This window comes from Gracilinanus agilis, chromosome 3 (assembly GCF_016433145.1).
Source record: "Gracilinanus agilis isolate LMUSP501 chromosome 3, AgileGrace, whole genome shotgun sequence".
Lineage (NCBI taxonomy): Eukaryota > Metazoa > Chordata > Mammalia > Didelphimorphia > Didelphidae > Gracilinanus > Gracilinanus agilis.
The window spans coordinates 487749957-487767354 of NC_058132.1; the positions used below are offsets into that span (position 1 = coordinate 487749957).

Sequence of the window (17398 nt, forward strand, 5' to 3'; positions counted from 1 at the left end):
AGAGAGAGTACAGAAGTCCATAGTTCTTTAACTGTACTGAATCTTTTGACAAAATTTCACTTTATAATAAAATGTATATATACTTGGGGTAGAAAATTATTTAAAGGATTAATAATATATTCTATATATGTAAAACATTAAATTTTGGAGGGTTTTCTTTTTCTGAGAAAATCTCCAAAAGTTTCCTTTTAATTTTTTGGCCAACCCACAAATAAACCAAAACTGCCAATGTGAAATCCTTGAGTATTGAGGGATGAATTGTACGTATTTTAATTATTAATTCACAGGTAAGACCTGAGGCTATATTGTAATAATTTCTGTAACTGGAGAGGGTGGGAAATGTTTGCTAACTATTTAAAAAAAGCAGACCCACAGGTATTGTTAAATCATTTTCATAAAAGTAAAGCTTGGTGTGTGTGTGTGTGGGTGCACGCAGGGTTAGGAAGTTTGGAAATTACTTTAAAAAATATACAAACGAGGGAAATAAAGAAGTTGATGTCACATAAGACAGTGGCAGTTACACTTCTTCCAAGTCTTACTCCACATGAATATTTCACTAGATCTTGACACTTGGATCATGACACCTTCAAGTCAAACAATATTTGTTCCAAATGAACTAAATGGAACTGAATTAATCTCTTCCAACACTCTGAAAAATTGTGGGTCACTGTACTAAATAAGGCCCAGAGCTTATTTATGAGTTTTATGTCTTTAATTTATCTGATATATATTTTGTTTATGGGTAGCCCTTTGTGTGTTGTCTCCCCATTATTCTGTGAGTTCCTTGGGAACAGAGAATGATTGGGTTTTTTCTTTGTTTTTGAATATTTTTTTTGCTTTCCTTATATCCTTAGGAGTTAGCACAGTGTCTGGCATGTAGTAATAGTCTGATAAGTTCTTGTTGATTTGACTTGGCTGTGTTTTCTATATTCACTTGAAACTAGAAAGGGAGGAAGTATTTTATCCTAATGTATATCTGCAGTTATGTTTTATAGGAAATTACTACCTATTACGTAACACTAAGTTTTAGAGAGCATTAGTAACTAATTCCCAGAGAACAACACAGCAAGTCTTTCAGAATTCATTTTTACAATTATTAAATGCTACATGTAAATACATAGTCTTTTTTCTGTTTATAAACATGAAACAGTTTGCCCAACACTGGCTGAAAATCACAAAGGAAAAATCTTTTTATCAATTAATTAATATTGCTTTCCTTTGAGAATTCAAATCCTTGTATATGAAACTGCTATAATTTATCATTCCAAGCATTTAAAATCCTATCTAGAGCTTAGGAATAACATTCAAATGTTATGTAGCTATGAATCATTAGTATGTTTCTGAGAACTTCTGAGATCTTTTTTTACCTTACTTTTGAAGGGAAAATATTTCTGACTTCTCATGCTAGAAGTGTTGCTTTTCATTTTAATTCCCAAAGACAATTTTCTTAGGTAGCAAGAATTCTCATCTATTGAAACTTCAGGTGTTTAAGGATAAAGATTTTAAAGGCAAGTTATGTTTGGTAGAAATTTTGCAAGAACTGGCATACATGGGCTTGATTTAATGATTTTTATTCTTATTGTACTAAATTCTGGCATTTTCACACAAGCTGTAATGAAAATTCCATTTTTATTATCATCCTCAGGTTATCACATTTTACATAAAAATTGTTCATCCAAATTGTTGTCCTTCAAATAATTTCAGCATGGGGGAGGGAAGAGATAGACCTGGGATTTCATTAGTGGAATAAGCTCCCAGTGTGGGAATTCCACCAATACAGATCAGCAACTTGTGATTTTAGAAACCACCCCTCTTATCCTTTGAGCCAAAGAAAATATTAGAATAGTGACTATCATATTACAAATTTAGATGTCTTATCTTTAAATGTATTGTCCTTTGAAACTTTGAGTTTAATACAACGAACTTCTAAAATAAAGAATTAAAACAATTTCTTTCCCATACTGCATATCTTTGAAGCTTAAAAAAAAGATATATACTGAGTTTTCCAACCATGGAACTTGAAACTGAATAAATATATATACTAGTTGAAAAACTTTTAAAAGCTTTAAATATAAAAAATCAACATTTTTCTCCTTTTGACTTAGTTCTTTTTTTTGCTGCATCAATGTGCCATTAATAAAGATTTTTTCAGACTTTGTTCTTTTAAATATTTTCCTTTTTAAAAATTTGAAAATGAATGCCAAAATCATTGTTTGGAACAACTACTACTTCCTAAATTTTCCTACATTCTATTGTTTTCTCACTTAGTCATGGTTTTAAAGATAATGGCATTTCCACTATGTACACCTTGAAAGGAGTGCTATGAGGAAGTGCTTTATTAAAACACCATGTAAATATTAAATATTACCACATTACCAAATCAATCATGATGGATCTTTTCATCCATCTTTTTTTCATGGGGGTGGGCACAGCTAGGTGGCTCAATTGATAGAACACCAGACCTGGAGATGGGAGGTCCTGATTTCAAATCTGGCCTCAGACCCTAGCTGTGTGACTCTGGGCAAGTCACTTAATACCCACCTGCCAAGCTACTCTCTTCTGCCTTGGAACCAATACAAGTATTCATTCTAAGACAGAGGGTAAAGATTTTTAAAACTGCCCGTGGAGTAAAAATGCACAAATGAATATAAATGGCAACATGGAGCCAAAAGCATCACAATTCCCAAGGGCTCAACTGGTTTTGATCTGAGTGCTAAATACTTAGCTTCATAAAATCCAGGGGGCACCCCCCTGATATGAAATTATGGGAGGACAGGATGGGAGGTATAGATGGATTTTGCCCTGCATATTTGGAGGTAGAATATATGACCTGAAAAAGAGCAACCCAACCAGAAATTCACTTCCATAAAAGAAATAAAAGTGATACTGCCAGTGATCAAACAATGCAGACAGTTCAGGGGCCAAAGACAGAGTGGAAGGTTGTTACTGGTTTATCCCTAAAGGCTGCCCTATCTGAGGGTCTATGAGAAGAACAGCCTCCAAAACAGTGACAGTAAGTGTAAAACATTCTGATAATTAAGAAAATACTAAGTTCAATGTGTATTAACAGGATAGATGCTCTGCTGTGAGCACTTGACAACCTCCTGCTCTAAGGTAGACAGAGATGTGCATCACTCGATTGTATCGCCATTCTCAGCTTCTCGTCACTCCTAACCTCCAGGTTCCTTTCCTGCTTTCCTCAAGAGCTGTGGTGGGAAGCAATTATCCACTGACTACCTGTACCACAGCTTTGCACATGTGCTTTGGACTGTGCTTTGATGCTGAAATCTCCATTTCTCAGGAGCACAGTTCCTCCCTAGCTATGACCATAACCCACTACTGAGAGAAGACAAGCATACTCTACTTCCCACAATACCCATCTTGTCAGGAAGAGGAATAAACCATGAACTCAGGGTAGGGACAGATTTACTGGAACTAATGAAAATTCTCTTTATGGAGATGAGATCTTTTTTCCCCAGTTCTGATAGGGATCACATCCTGTTAATAAGTAATAGCAAAATTTGTTGTGTTTTTATACACACACACACACACACACGCATGCGCGCGCGCGCGCGTGTGTGTATATATATATATATATATACACACACACACATACACACACCAAACTGGCTAACTAGGAAAACCAGCTCTCTTCAGTGGCTTAAGAATCTGTGCAGGAACCAGATCTAACATGGAGGCAGCACAAAGCATTCCAACTCAGATTAGGGGCTGTTAAGAGAGCGGGTTAATCACTATTACAATAAATCATCTGAACTAGTTGATGCCACACTCACGGAAACTTCTTAAGTCTACTGACACTGTAAGGTTAGCTTGGCACAGGACAGTGGCTTACTTTACAATGCACATTTTGTGTCAGTGAAGTCTGCATCGTATCTCAGAATTCAGAAAGCTGAAGTTCAGGATGAGTGATGCTCATTAAGGGTTTCCCTTTCAGAGCCAGCAGGAATGAATTATAGGCCTTCTGGTTTCTACCTAATCCTGCATGTATATTTAAAAAACAAACAAAAACCTCTAACCTTGCAACCATAAGTCTCTTGCGTAGTCATTTGTAATAATTTGTAATCTGAATGTAATTTTGTGAGAGCCGTATAATGTTCTCCTATAACAGTGCCTGAAAAAAAATTGACTTTATGGCTCCTGCAGAAAGAGCCATACATTGCTGACCCCTGGCTTAGACTTTATCATCACTCAAAATTACTCATTTCCAAGATGTTGATGACTGAAACTCTTCTTTTTGAACACCATTTCCTTCCACCTCTCCTCCTAAAACCCATCTTCATGCTCATCACAATCCTCTATCCCTTCTTATTCTTTTATCCACTATTTCTCTTCTGGCTTCCTTTGCCTTCCCTTCATAGCCTCAATGATACAATAAGCCATTTTAACATGACACTGTCATCACCTCAGAATCTCTTAGATGCTTCTCCATCCATTGTTCTTCATACCTGAATAAGAAATCCAGAGTTCTGCCTACCATCTGCCTGCTCATTTGTCTCCTCAACAGCCCAACAACTGCTGAAGGAAGTTGTATTTGAAATTTATCTTCTATAATAATATTTGACTTTTCCCAACATCAATAATGGCTTGCCAAAATGAATGGCTTTTCCCTCCTTTGCAATCTCCTTAAAACTTACTAAGCATATATTGATACTGACAAGCAGAATGCTCAGGAAAAAATGGACTTAAACAAACTGGTGCAAAGGGAAATGTGCAGAACCAAGAGAGCATTGTACATAGAAACACTAATACTGTAAAATGATCAGTTGTAAATATTTAGCTATTCTCAGCAATACAAATGATCCAAGATAATTCCAAAGGAACTTATGATGAAAAATGCTATCAGATCAAAGCATACTTTAAAAAACTTTATTTTCCAAGTTGATTTGTGTAGGGTTTGGGTGGGTGAGGGGGAGATCTGTGTTTTTTTCCCACAATGACTAACATGAAAATGCTTTTCATGATTACACATATCTAATTTATATCAAATTGCTTGCCATCTCAGGGCAGGAAGGAATTTAGAAATCCAAATTTCAAGAAATGAATGTCAAAAAAAATTTTTTTGCATATAAATGTGAAAAAATATTAAAAGTTAAAAAGAAAATATTGAACATGAGCTCTTTTTGTACATACTCACTTCCATTGGCTTCTGTGGCAATGTCTTTTCTCTCCTAGTTCTTCTATTTGTCAGACCAGTCTTATTCTCTATAATGTTTCATTGTCCTACTCTGGTTCCTTAATTGTGGCTCTTCTCCTTGGCCCTCTTCTCTCTCTTTTCTATGTTGATAATTCCAATGGGCAGTCCAAGCAATCAGTAGAATCAACCAATTTTCTCTTTCTCCGTCCCAACTTAACAGCCCACCCATATGCCAAAAGGTACTTTTCCCCTCCTCCATTCCAATCCCTGTTGCCCATTTTCTACCAGGAGTCAGATGCTCATTCTCTCTGAATGATAGGCACCTGCAGCAAATCATTTTAGACAAACAACCAACTAACTGCTCCTTGATTTTGCTCTATACCCTCCTGCTTCCATGTAGGCCTTCCCTTGGGTTTAGAACACATTCTCACATTGTTATGATTCTTTTTTTTTTCAGGCCACATCAGTTAACACCTCCTCCTTAAAGCCTTAACTAAGTCTTCAGATTTCTCGGCTTGGACCTCTCCTTTATTCTTATAACATTCATAGGGGAAGGAACAAGTATTAAGTGTATACTATGTGCCAGGCACAAGTTATCTCATTTGATCCTTTCAACAATCCTGGGGATTGTGCGCCATCACTATCCTCATTTTTTCAGTTGAGGAAATTGAGTCAGAGATTAAGTGACTTATCCAGGGTAACACAGCTAGCAAATATCAGAGGCAGCATTTAAACCCACTTTAGCTAACTCCAGGTCCAGTGCTTTATTCATTTCACCACCTAGTGGATATATGTTCTATCTTGTATTATAATTCTTTACATATGAGTCAACCTCCCCATCACTGAACATAACATCTTCAAGGGAAGGAGTTTTTAATCTCTGAATCCTCAACACAACACAAAACCTTACACTTAATTAGAGCTTAATAATTAATTGAATTTATTAACTATTGCTTCTTTTTTTAGTGTTTTTCTTTTTCTTTTTTGGAAGTCAATGCAGACTAGAAAATACAAGGTAACATTCTTCACATAACCAATGGAATTAAGTGACTAGGTTATTATACTGTATCAACCACTGAAGGTAAATGGAGATCAAAGTATGACTACAACCAAATATAATTCCATACTGGATACAACTGAAAGTATATACTGTGATATAACAGAATAATATAGAGGTTAACATAAATAGTTACAGCAGCATTTAGTAAAACGTGCTTCATGGAAACAATCTGGGAAAACATAAATGATAGTGAATTAATTATGAAAATGAAGCTGACATTCCAGTTGAAGTGAGTCTGTTTGTTTTAATATTGTATATGTATTCTTTACTTAAGGTATGGGTTCAAATTCCTAGGATGTCTTAACACATATTTAGAATAAATTCTGTAATAGAGAAGTTTGGAGGAAAAGATCAAGTAATAATTATTACTAACCTTTCAACATCAACTGGTTTATCAAATTTAAATAATATATAGTCCCCAGCAATAGGAGTAACAGCCCAGAAAAAATCCTCTCCCATGTAAGTTTTTTCCAGTGTGTGTCCTTGGTAGACCTTCAGAGAAGTAGATACTTCTGCAGGTGGATTTACATGCATTGTATGAAGTAATGGCTTCAGAAAATCTTTATCCTAATAATAAAATTTAAAAAGACAAAATATCTTTTGCTAAAGGGAAAATACTGACATATATGCATAGAGATAATGAAATTTCTCTCTCCCTCCCCCTTCCTCCCCTTCCCCCCCTTACACACACACACACACACACACACACACACACACACACACACACAATGAAATTAAACCACTCACTGTGAGTTTCTGAATTTTTCCTTCTAGTGATGAGTGCAAACCAACATGCTGAAAAAGGGAAGGCCTGAATCGAATTCGTAGATTTGATTTCTGCCTATCACAATGTTTCTTAAAATGAAAAACTTATGTCAGTATACATGACAATGTGAATTCTTACTCTCACCTGACTAATGAAAAGCTTTTAAAAACATTTAGAATTCAATTACTATTTTATAATTCCATGATGAACATTTTTTATTATGGCATTCTTAGATTTGCTACTTATTTGGTTAATATGTACAATTTTCTGAAAGAAATTAGTTTAACAAAAAGTATGGTGAAAGCTACTTTTAATTTGTATTATATTTCAGAAGGCATGAGATTTTATTTTTAATATAATTGCAATGTAAGTATTATAACACTAAAGATTTGTTTCAAAAACCATTAATTACAAATATCATTTTTGAACTGATAAAGAAGAATGTGGAAACCAAAAAAAGCAGGTTTTGAGTCATTACATCAGTCATTGGCACACTATGGCCAATAAAAGAACTCCAATCTAATAAAAAGGCTCATGGTCATTGTCATCCCCAAAAGGGATGTTGAAAGTAGCCCTGGCCCAAATTTCCAATACAGAGATAAGAACATGGATGTAATAATGTTCTAATCTGAACCATGGCCAAAGATACTAAAATATTAACCATGAAACTCTCATGGTGTTAACAGGTACACTTTTATCCAACTAGGGGAGAAGTTAATAAATTTTGGGGGGCAACAGACCCCCTCAGGATTTTAAATATTTTTCATAAATAATTTTATTATAAATAATACATAAAATATAATTTTAATAAAAATAAAATTTTAAATGCATAGAACAAAATACATGGAGAATTACAAAGGAAACTCATTAAACTGAATTAGTTATAATATATATTTAAAGTTCATATACCATATTTTAAGAATTCCTGTACTAGGGAAATACAGCATAATCTGATACTTCTTTATCAATGGTGAATGGAGAAATAGAACTTGGGACAAGAACAGAAAATAAGCTAAGAAAAAAGTATTCCTTGGTTAAGAGTCATATAAGGTTACCAATTATTTTATAAACTCTTCATTGTACACACTGCCACCTCTACCAGTACCCCTTAAACTTAGATGATTTTTGTATAAGACTATATATTCCTTAAATTATCAAAATTACAAATCAGCTCTTCAAGTATTCCTTTCAAAAGCTTAAAACTAAAAAGAAATATGGACTTTGAGGTATGTTTTACATAAAGCATATTGTCATGTGACTCCATGCCAACCCATCTCCTGATTTCTAGAAAAGAGACACCTCAGCTATGCAAAAGAAATGAGAGGATGTCTTGGACCAATCTATCTCAGTTTCTTTATGTATCCTATCATAGTAGCGTTCCTAACGTCAATTAAATGCCACAGAGTCCTTCTATATCTGAGAGACCAATAAGCAGAAATAACACATGTATTTTTCTCACTGGGATAAAAGAAAATGCTTGTGAAACACACAAAACATATAGTTAGGGCTTAAAAAATAGTGGTTCTATAACTGTTGGCACAGGAAATAGCATGGTAGAACGTAAAGATTACTGGACCAGGAATCAGAAAACCAAAGTGTTAGTCCTTACTTCTCTACCAGCTGTTGTGACCTTGAGAACCATCACTTAATCCCTCTCTCTGAGCTTCAGATTTCTACTCTCTAAAATGAGGGAAAGTTGGACTATATGAACACAAAGTTTTCTTCAAACCCTAGGGTTATACTGGTCTATATTTTCAAAAAATTAAGTCAAAACTACAAAACTGCATTCTTTTAGAGAATCCCAATCTTGAGTCTGTGTAGCCCTAGGAGGTATAAGAAGCTTCCCAGTGTAGTACATGGAATATTTGGTAATTCATTATATTATCCCATTGAAATTAAGTGATTTCTCATTTCTTATATGCATAAACACGTGGTAAATGATAGAAATATGAAATGGTTTACTGAAAGCCAAGGAGTATATATAAGGATCAAAAAAGGTTGGGAGCCCCAGGACCATGTAAATTCTGTCTCTGGTCCTGGTCATGTAAAAAAGGAAAAGGCAAAAGGCTACAATGATGCCTTATGACCACTAGAGGGAAAGGTATAGAAAAGAGAGGGGCCTCACCAAATCAAGCAAATTTCCTGCATTAATAAATGGCACAATTAAAAATAATGACTTTTCAATAACCTATATACAAACAGCACTTTATTTCAATGCTAGTCTATACTGTGGGTTCAGATATACATTTCTTTATTAATCAGCCTAAGTTGTCATATATCTCAGTTCTAAACCACTGATAAATCCTTAAATATAATACAATACAGAAGAAGTGTTATTTTACAAGAAATTAACTTACAGCATCTTTTTCAGGATTGCAGACTTTCACCCAGAGTATATGGTCTAAGAGCCAATCAATAGGTTTCTCCTTGTAAAACATAAATATGAACTCTACAATCAAAGTGATATCTGAAGCTTGAAACATTTTGCCTAAAAAGATATTCAAAATTAACAATAGAAAGTTAATGAAATAGTTTTGTTGTAGGACCTGTTAAAAAACAAATCCCTTAAACCTTTGTGTCAGTCCCCTCAATCAAGTTCATAAACCTGAAGTTAAGAACTCTAGCCTTAAACTCAACTGCTAGAATTCATTTGATAGGGTCTGATTTGTAGTTTCTATTACCATTCCTATTCTACATAGAAAGTTATGTTTGTTTCTTAGCATTTTGTAACTCCAGATTCTATTCTTCCTCCCTGGGGAATGTAAATGAGTTGATATCACCTGCTAAATGAATGAATGAATGAATGAATAAATAAATGAGTGAATGAATGAATAAAATATATATATATATTCATTTACACATTTATACATAGCTGCTACAGAAAAGGTGCTGACCAGCACTTGGGGGGAAAAGGCTCCCTATCTATAGTTCCTAATGTCTGTCTTCACCACAATCACTAAAGGTCCTTCTCTCTTTGGTAAGGGTTTTGTATTCTGGAAATGGATTTCTCCTCCCCCACAGAATCTGAATTTGCTTTCATAAGTGGAATCACTTATGAAAGAAGGGACAAGCACCTCCAAGAGAAGCCTTCAGAAAGAAACCCAAAGCAATCCTCCGGACATAACTGGCCATTATTCTGTATATCTCTGTAGTTTTGCTTATTGCTTTCTTCAGTTTTCTCCCCAAAACTTGTTAAGAAGATTCTCAATTATAACCTTTTCAATAAATGTCCTTAAGGGCTGCAGGGGTCCCCAAACACCTGGGATAATGGGAGATCTCCTCCTATCCCCATTCAGCTAACCCTGAGTAAATGAAGAGCATGCAATGCCATATGTTCATACCCCTCAAACAACTGCTAAACACAAAGCTCCTGAGGCATAGATTTAGAAGTGGAAAGAAGAGATAATAGCTGGCTCCCCATCAATCAACATGGAGTTCCCCAAAAGGAGGGAGCATATATATTATATATCACAGAATGGAGTTTTCCTATACAAAGGGGAAAATCATATTAGAGGAAGTGCAACACCATTTCCTCAGTCCAAATGCCAATTTGGGCGACTCCCTCTTCCACCTATTTCCAGCCAATTAGTATATGATAGTCTTTTAAATTTTATTATCATTAACATAAAACTTTTATTATTAAGAGTATTTTTTCATGGTTACATGATTCATGTTCTCCCTCCCCCACCCCCCCCATAGCCAACAAGTAATTCCACTGGGTTTTACATATGTCACCGATCAAGAACTATATCCATATTATTCATACTTGCATTAGGGTGATCACTTAAGAGTCTACATATGATATCCTTTTAGAAAATCTTCCAACAACAAATTTTGGCTAGTGAACATTGTCTTTTTCCACTGTCTGGATTATCAATAACATTAATAACTTATTTAGAAAGATATTTGCCACCAATATTAGGAATTTCTATGAGCAGCAGAAATGCTCAAATCTCATTTTAAAGATCCTGAAAACTCATAAACAGCCCTAATTCCAATTATTGCAACAAATTGTCTTGATTTAGGTTTAAATAACTAAAATTAATGGTAAGCTTATGTTTTCTACTACACAAAAGCTACAATCTAGAATTTCTATTTTTGTATTATTTTCCTTTGTTTTATGAAAAAGAAGAAATTATATGAACTAAATACTGACCTCTGCTAAAACCAAGCAAACAGCTCAAGTACCAAGTTCTATTCTAGCCTCCAAGTTTCCCCATGACAAAGCCCAATGAAGTGACAATGAGCACAAAAGACAAAGCAGGTCAGATAATGAATACTCTGATCACGTGAAGATGCACTACGTATAATTATTCCTCCATCCCATGATAATGATAATTATTATATTACATAGAACCGTATGATTGCAAAATCCTTTTAGATTTTACATTATCTCATTTGATCCTTGAAATAAATCTATGAGGTATGTACTATAATTAAGCCCTTTACATTACTTCTTTTGATCCCCATAAAACTCCCATGAGGTAGATGCTATTATTATCTCCTATTTACATATTAAGAAACTGAGGCTCAGAGAAGTAAACTATTAACTCAGGGTCTCACTAGCATGTAGCCCAAAGTTTTGGGTTTAACTGAAATCACTGCTACCATGACAAAACATTGTTTTAAGTAAAAATTGAATTTTAAAACTGAATAAATGCAAAACACATGCTGGATTTGGCTCATTTTTTTTTAAATTTATTATTTATTTATTTTAAGCCCTTAACTTCTGTGTATTGACTTATAGGTGGAAGAGTGGTAAGGGTAGGCAATGGGGGTCAAGTGACTTGCCCAGGGTCACACAGCTGGGAAGTGTCTGAGGCCGGATTTGAACCTAGGACCTCCTGTCTCTAGGCCTGGCTCTCAATCCACTGAGCTACCCAGCTGCCCCTTGGCTCATTTTTTTACCTACATAAAAGGGGCTGGGTTTTAGAAGTTTCATCCTATTTCAGGTTCCTTTTATAATCTTAAAGCACTTGAATACTAAGTGAATACCAAGGTGAAATAAGAGATCTTTATTTTAAAATGCTTTAGAATTAGAAATTATAGCCCTTTGAATTTTTATATTTACATTTGTCTCTACACTTCAGTTTTTTAACACATCTTAATTGTCTAAGTGCAAGAATACCATAAACCAGGGATTTCCATTCATTAAACTGAAGAAATATTGCTCCAAAAACATTTTTGAATACATAATTATAAACACTAGAAATTGTCATGGTAGATAGAACAATGTATTGGGAATTAAGAAGACTTGGGCTCAAAACCTAACCTGGCCACTCACTTACTATGAGAACTTGGATAAATCACTTAAACTCTGAGTCTCAGTCTTCTTATCTGTAAAATGAAAGGGTTAGACTTTATGGTCTCTAAGGTCCCATCCAGCCCTAATTTTAAGACCTCTTGTGGCACTCTTCAATACTATTTTTCTTAAGAATTTGAAAGGATTCTTTAATTCAATTATGCCACTATTTCTGTCTTTAACACTTTCTAAACTATGCAATTTTCTTTAACTAAATACATGAAATATAAATTTTTCCCATATTTAGTATAAAGATGAACTTTAAGGTAAAATTACAATTAAAGATTTGGAGAACTATCATTATCTGAAAAATGAATAAACTTTTTTTCTCACCAATGAATCCAAGCTGGGAAAACTCCAAAATCATCCAGTCTTCAGAAGAGACCTGAAGTGCAAAATTCTTTATTGTACTGAAGTAATTCTGCTTGACAACGATGTCATCTTCAAGCTAGGGAAAATGGAATAATTATATTAATAATAAGAAAATGGGGTATGGAATTCAATTTAGTAACTATCAAAGAAATGTTTGATCTAAAGATTTAAGGTACTATGAAAATGAGAATAATTTAAATGAAAATAATAAAAAACGGAATGTATCTCATCATACTTCCATCCATGTCTTCATTACATGGAATAACAATGAATTATTACTTTAGTGGGGGAGGGGGAGAAGCTTCAAGGAAGAAGATAACTTTTTCCAGTAATTTCACAAAATGAAGCTTTAAACTAATGTTGCAAAAACTGTCCACTGAGAAATCTAAAATGTTCAAAGACTTCATACATGAAACATTTTACTTCTTTAATTTCACTGAGGGAGGGGGGATTCAGAAATTCTACCAATTCACAAATTTATTTTATTAATCATGCAAACTTTAATCAACCTACAGAAGAAAATGGTATGACTTTCCACAAGGTGGCAGTAAGGGCTAACACAAGTGTTTCCAATGCTTTTTTTTTTGCAGGGGTGGGGTGGGGTGGGGAGGGGGGGGGGGAGATGAGGGATACCTTTGGTCCAAGAGAGAATGGTAATTGTCTTATCACTTCTCACATGGCTAAAACTACCAATATAGGTTTTTAATATTGTAACTTTTGGAGATACTTCTCTTCCATCCTCTTCCAATACCAGTTTTTTTTTTTTCATTTTCTGTCTCTCTTCTTACTTTCCCTTTGTTGCAAGGAGTTATGAAATTCTGCTAACTTATATAAGCCTTCAATATCTTGGAGAGAAAGCAATATAGAAATTGAAATAAAAATAAATAAACCTTAACATTTAAGAGGAAATTGTTTACTCAAGTCTAAAAAGCTTCCAACTATCTATAATTATTATAACCCCAAAATTTGCACATTGTCACTAGGATAAAGAGCAACGTTCAGTTATGATAATATTTGTAATGCTAAAATAAAGGGTCATTTATTGAGAATATGAAACAAATTCTTCAAGCTCTTTAGAGAAGAGATGTCTAAAGTGTTAATATTTTATTATACATGTATTGTACACCCATTATATATAACTTATTAGAATGAATTTGAGCAAATTCTACAATCTCATTAAAGTTTTATGGAATAATAGAATTTCAGACTGAAGAACAACCTTGGAGATCACCCCAGTCCAACTCCTAATGAAAGCAGTTATCTCCTCCATACAATACCTCCAAGGGGCAGAGAGCTCACTAATTTAATCCAATTCAATATTTATCAATAAAACATAAACAGCCCTAAAAGATAACCAAAGCTCTCATTAGGTGTAATGACAAATCTTGGTCCCAGAGAAGAGATAAAGAAATACACCTCCCTCTACTTGGTACAGACACAAGGTGACTACAGATGTGAAATACTAGTAAAAAACCATTGCTAAAGGTCTGCTGATTTTGCTTAACAATTTCACATGTTAGGCAGCAAAGGTATTGTACCCCTCCTAACAGCAAACTGATGTTCTAATATGGCTTCCTGGACCCCTTTAGCCATCCAAACTCATACAAATAATAGCCAGAAGGAGGGATAGCAGATGTTCTGAAAAGGCAAGAAAGGGACCCAAAGGCCATTTCTGGCCCTCTGCTGCTGCTGCCGCCATTAGATTTAGAATAGGCAAAGCCACAATGACACTAGCCTTTGGAGCACTGAAAATGCTCTGTACCCCATTACCATTAATTGGGTTATAGGGCAGACCAAAGCCTAATCTAGTTCTATATCCTGAGGAAGGATCCTAGAGCTGACATTTAGTTGTTCAGTTTGCACAGCTACTACAATCAGAATCACAACAGGCTTTCCACTCTGAGCTCTCACTACATGATTGTGAGTTCTATGAGTACTTCCAGCTTTCATGGGGAGACTGGAAATCTAAAAATAGTACACTTAACTTCTGGGTTAATTCTCATTCCTAGACTGAGAGAAAAAAAAGAGGAAGAGATAAGGAGGAAGGGGAAGAGAGGAGAAGGAGGAAAAATCGGTGAAGGGAAGGGGGAAAGGGAGACAGATGAACTTGAGCCTAGAAATTTTGTCTTCAGTAGGGGCTGGATCTGGGAATGGAATAGAACAGTCAGTTTATGTTATATAATTTCTTTTTTTTTTTTTAAAGGTGCTATTAAGTGCTAACTATGTGCTAAGCACTGGAGTCATACACAAAAAAGCAGAAATGGGCCCAATGAGGTGAGACAAAAAATAGACAAATTAATATATAAAAGCAAATACTAAGTGGCTAGAAAGAAGCATTTAAGAGAAGGGAGCTAGCAGGGGCTGAAACTGGAAAAGACTTCCTAGAGACAGTAGAGTGATCTCAACTGTTTTTGTTGTTGTTGTCTTTTAAATTAAAAAGACTGAGTCTATTTCATCCAGGCTGGAAATGCTGGTAATACTCAGTGGCCAGGTCTTACTACTGATCTACACAGGAGTTTTATTTTTCAATATTTTTTAAACTCTTACCTTCCTTCTTAGAATCAATACTGTGCATTGGTGCCAAGATAAAAGAGCAGTAAAGACTAGGCAATGGAGGTTAAGTGACACAGGTAGCAGGTATGAGGTCAAAGTTGAACCTAGCACCTCCTATTTCTAGGCCTGGCTCTCAGTCCACTGAGCCACCGTTGCCCCCTGCACAGGAGTTTTAACCAATTCCAACCCAGCCTGCTTTGTCACTCCTTAAGCAAACTAAGGACCCCAAGTATTGATACCAGACTTAGTGCAGACACCCACCCAAACTCAAGAAATCCAACAGCTCCAGACTCCTTGGAGATTCATATTACAGATGTGTACAACCAAGTCTGGCTTTTGAGCTCAGTTTTTAAGAAAAAGAATGTTTTTAATTAAAAATATTTCCTCTTCTTCTCACCAACTAATTATACTATCAGGGGGAAATAAGAAAAAATAAATTTGCTCTATATGTATAGTTAAACAAAAATAAAATTTCCCTCACTAATCATGTTCTTAAATGTCTTATTTTGTACCATGAATCTTATCAATCAGATATCAAGCTTCATTATTAGTCCTGTGGAATCATGGTAATTGGTATCTTCAAAATTATAGCATATGGCTAACTGATGGACATGTATCTACCTCTAGAATGATGTCAAAATACAGTTAATTGGGGCAATACAGGGGACAGGTTCAATAAATGAATGAAAACTCACTCCACTCCCCTGAGGAACCCGAACTGAGACTGTGCCCCTTTGTGGCTACAAGGGAGACTAATATGCAGGCAAATATTAGGAAATAACTTATAAGTACAAAAGGCATCAATAAAATTTTTAAACACAGAAGACATTAAGTTCCCCTCATAAGCAAGATACTGTCAGATATAAAGACAAAGATGAAATTCCTTTTTCAAGATGACTTTCTACTAAAGGACTATGTATAACATGTACATAGATAAGAAAATGTATTGAGGAGATAGAATTCAGCAACCTATTAATTGAGGAATCAGAAATGACCTAAGTAGGAAGTAGCAAGGAATGTTCCTTTAACAAGGCAGCCTATTAAATTTTTGAATATCTCTAATTATTAAGAAGTTCTTCCTCACATTAAATCATTACTTACTTTTCTATGACTTACAGTTAATCTTCTTTGGAACACAGTATCTTAAAGCTAATTTTTTCCCACATTAACAAAGTCCTTTAAATATTTCTAAGTAACGTTCAAGTCACGATTAATTTTCCACTTTTCCAGGTAAAAACATATTTAGTTCCCTCAAACAACTTCCATTTAGCAAAGCTTAAAATATCCTTACTACTTTGAATTACCCTTCTCAGAATATACTTGAACTTCTTACTGTCCTTTCTAAATTATGGTTTCCAGAACCAAACAATGATCCAGAGGCATCCTGAATAATACTTTTTTTTTGACTGGCTTATGTTGGGGACCCTGTGTGTCACAATATTAAGAAAAAATCCTTTCCAAAAAATCCAGGCTTCTTAACTAGCCAATCATCAGGGAAAGAGAAGGCAACACTGGAAACTGCCACTGAGAAGAGAAGGGAAGGTAAACTAAAACTAGCAAAGCATAAAGGAAAGAATAAGAGACCCCAACCTAATTTAAGGTCCCTTTGCTCCACAAAGGTACAGGTACACAACAGGCTCGAAGAATCCCAATGATTACTGCCAACAGTGAAAAGTAACAAAATGTATAATGCTCACAGACAAGCTACCATGAACACTTATTAGGTTACTATGTCAAAGGCTCGTGATTTTGTAGGTAGAGTGCCTGGGGGCAGACCACACTCTTTTATAATTCAGTTGAGAAGTCTTACTTAGCTCTAACAGGTGGACTTCCCAGGGTCATTCATCTAGTAAGAATCAAAAGCAGGATTTTAGCAGAGATCTTCCCAACTGTAAATCGAATTAGACTCTATTAAATAGACCATGATGCCTCTCAATCTATGAGTTATTAGAACAGGCTTATAATCATTAAACTATCTGGTGCCTGAGATGATAAAAGTAAAATATGAGAATATATCCTATCATAGGACTTGGAAATTGGGAAAGACCTCAGAGATCACCTAAACCAAACATACTTCATGTGATGTCTGTAGGAAATGAGGGGCAGAGTTTAGAGCAGGGGTCGGCAACGTATGGCTCTTTCTGCAGGAGCCATAAAGTCAATTTTTTTTTCACACGCTGTTACAGGAGC

The 17398-nt window shown here is 35.0% G+C and overlaps 1 protein-coding gene across 1 annotated transcript in view; it reads right to left on the reverse strand.

The window, feature by feature from the left end:
- Positions 1 to 17398, reverse strand: part of MGAT4A (alpha-1,3-mannosyl-glycoprotein 4-beta-N-acetylglucosaminyltransferase A) — a 46692-nt gene that overhangs the window by 3344 nt on the left and 25950 nt on the right. The window contains exons 6-9 of the mRNA XM_044669298.1: positions 12617 to 12731; positions 9339 to 9469; positions 6963 to 7070; positions 6589 to 6782 (exon numbers count right to left, since the gene is read on the reverse strand). Coding sequence (XP_044525233.1) covers positions 6589 to 6782; positions 6963 to 7070; positions 9339 to 9469; positions 12617 to 12731 — 548 coding nt within the window. The remainder of the gene's footprint in view (positions 1 to 6588; positions 6783 to 6962; positions 7071 to 9338; positions 9470 to 12616; positions 12732 to 17398) is intronic.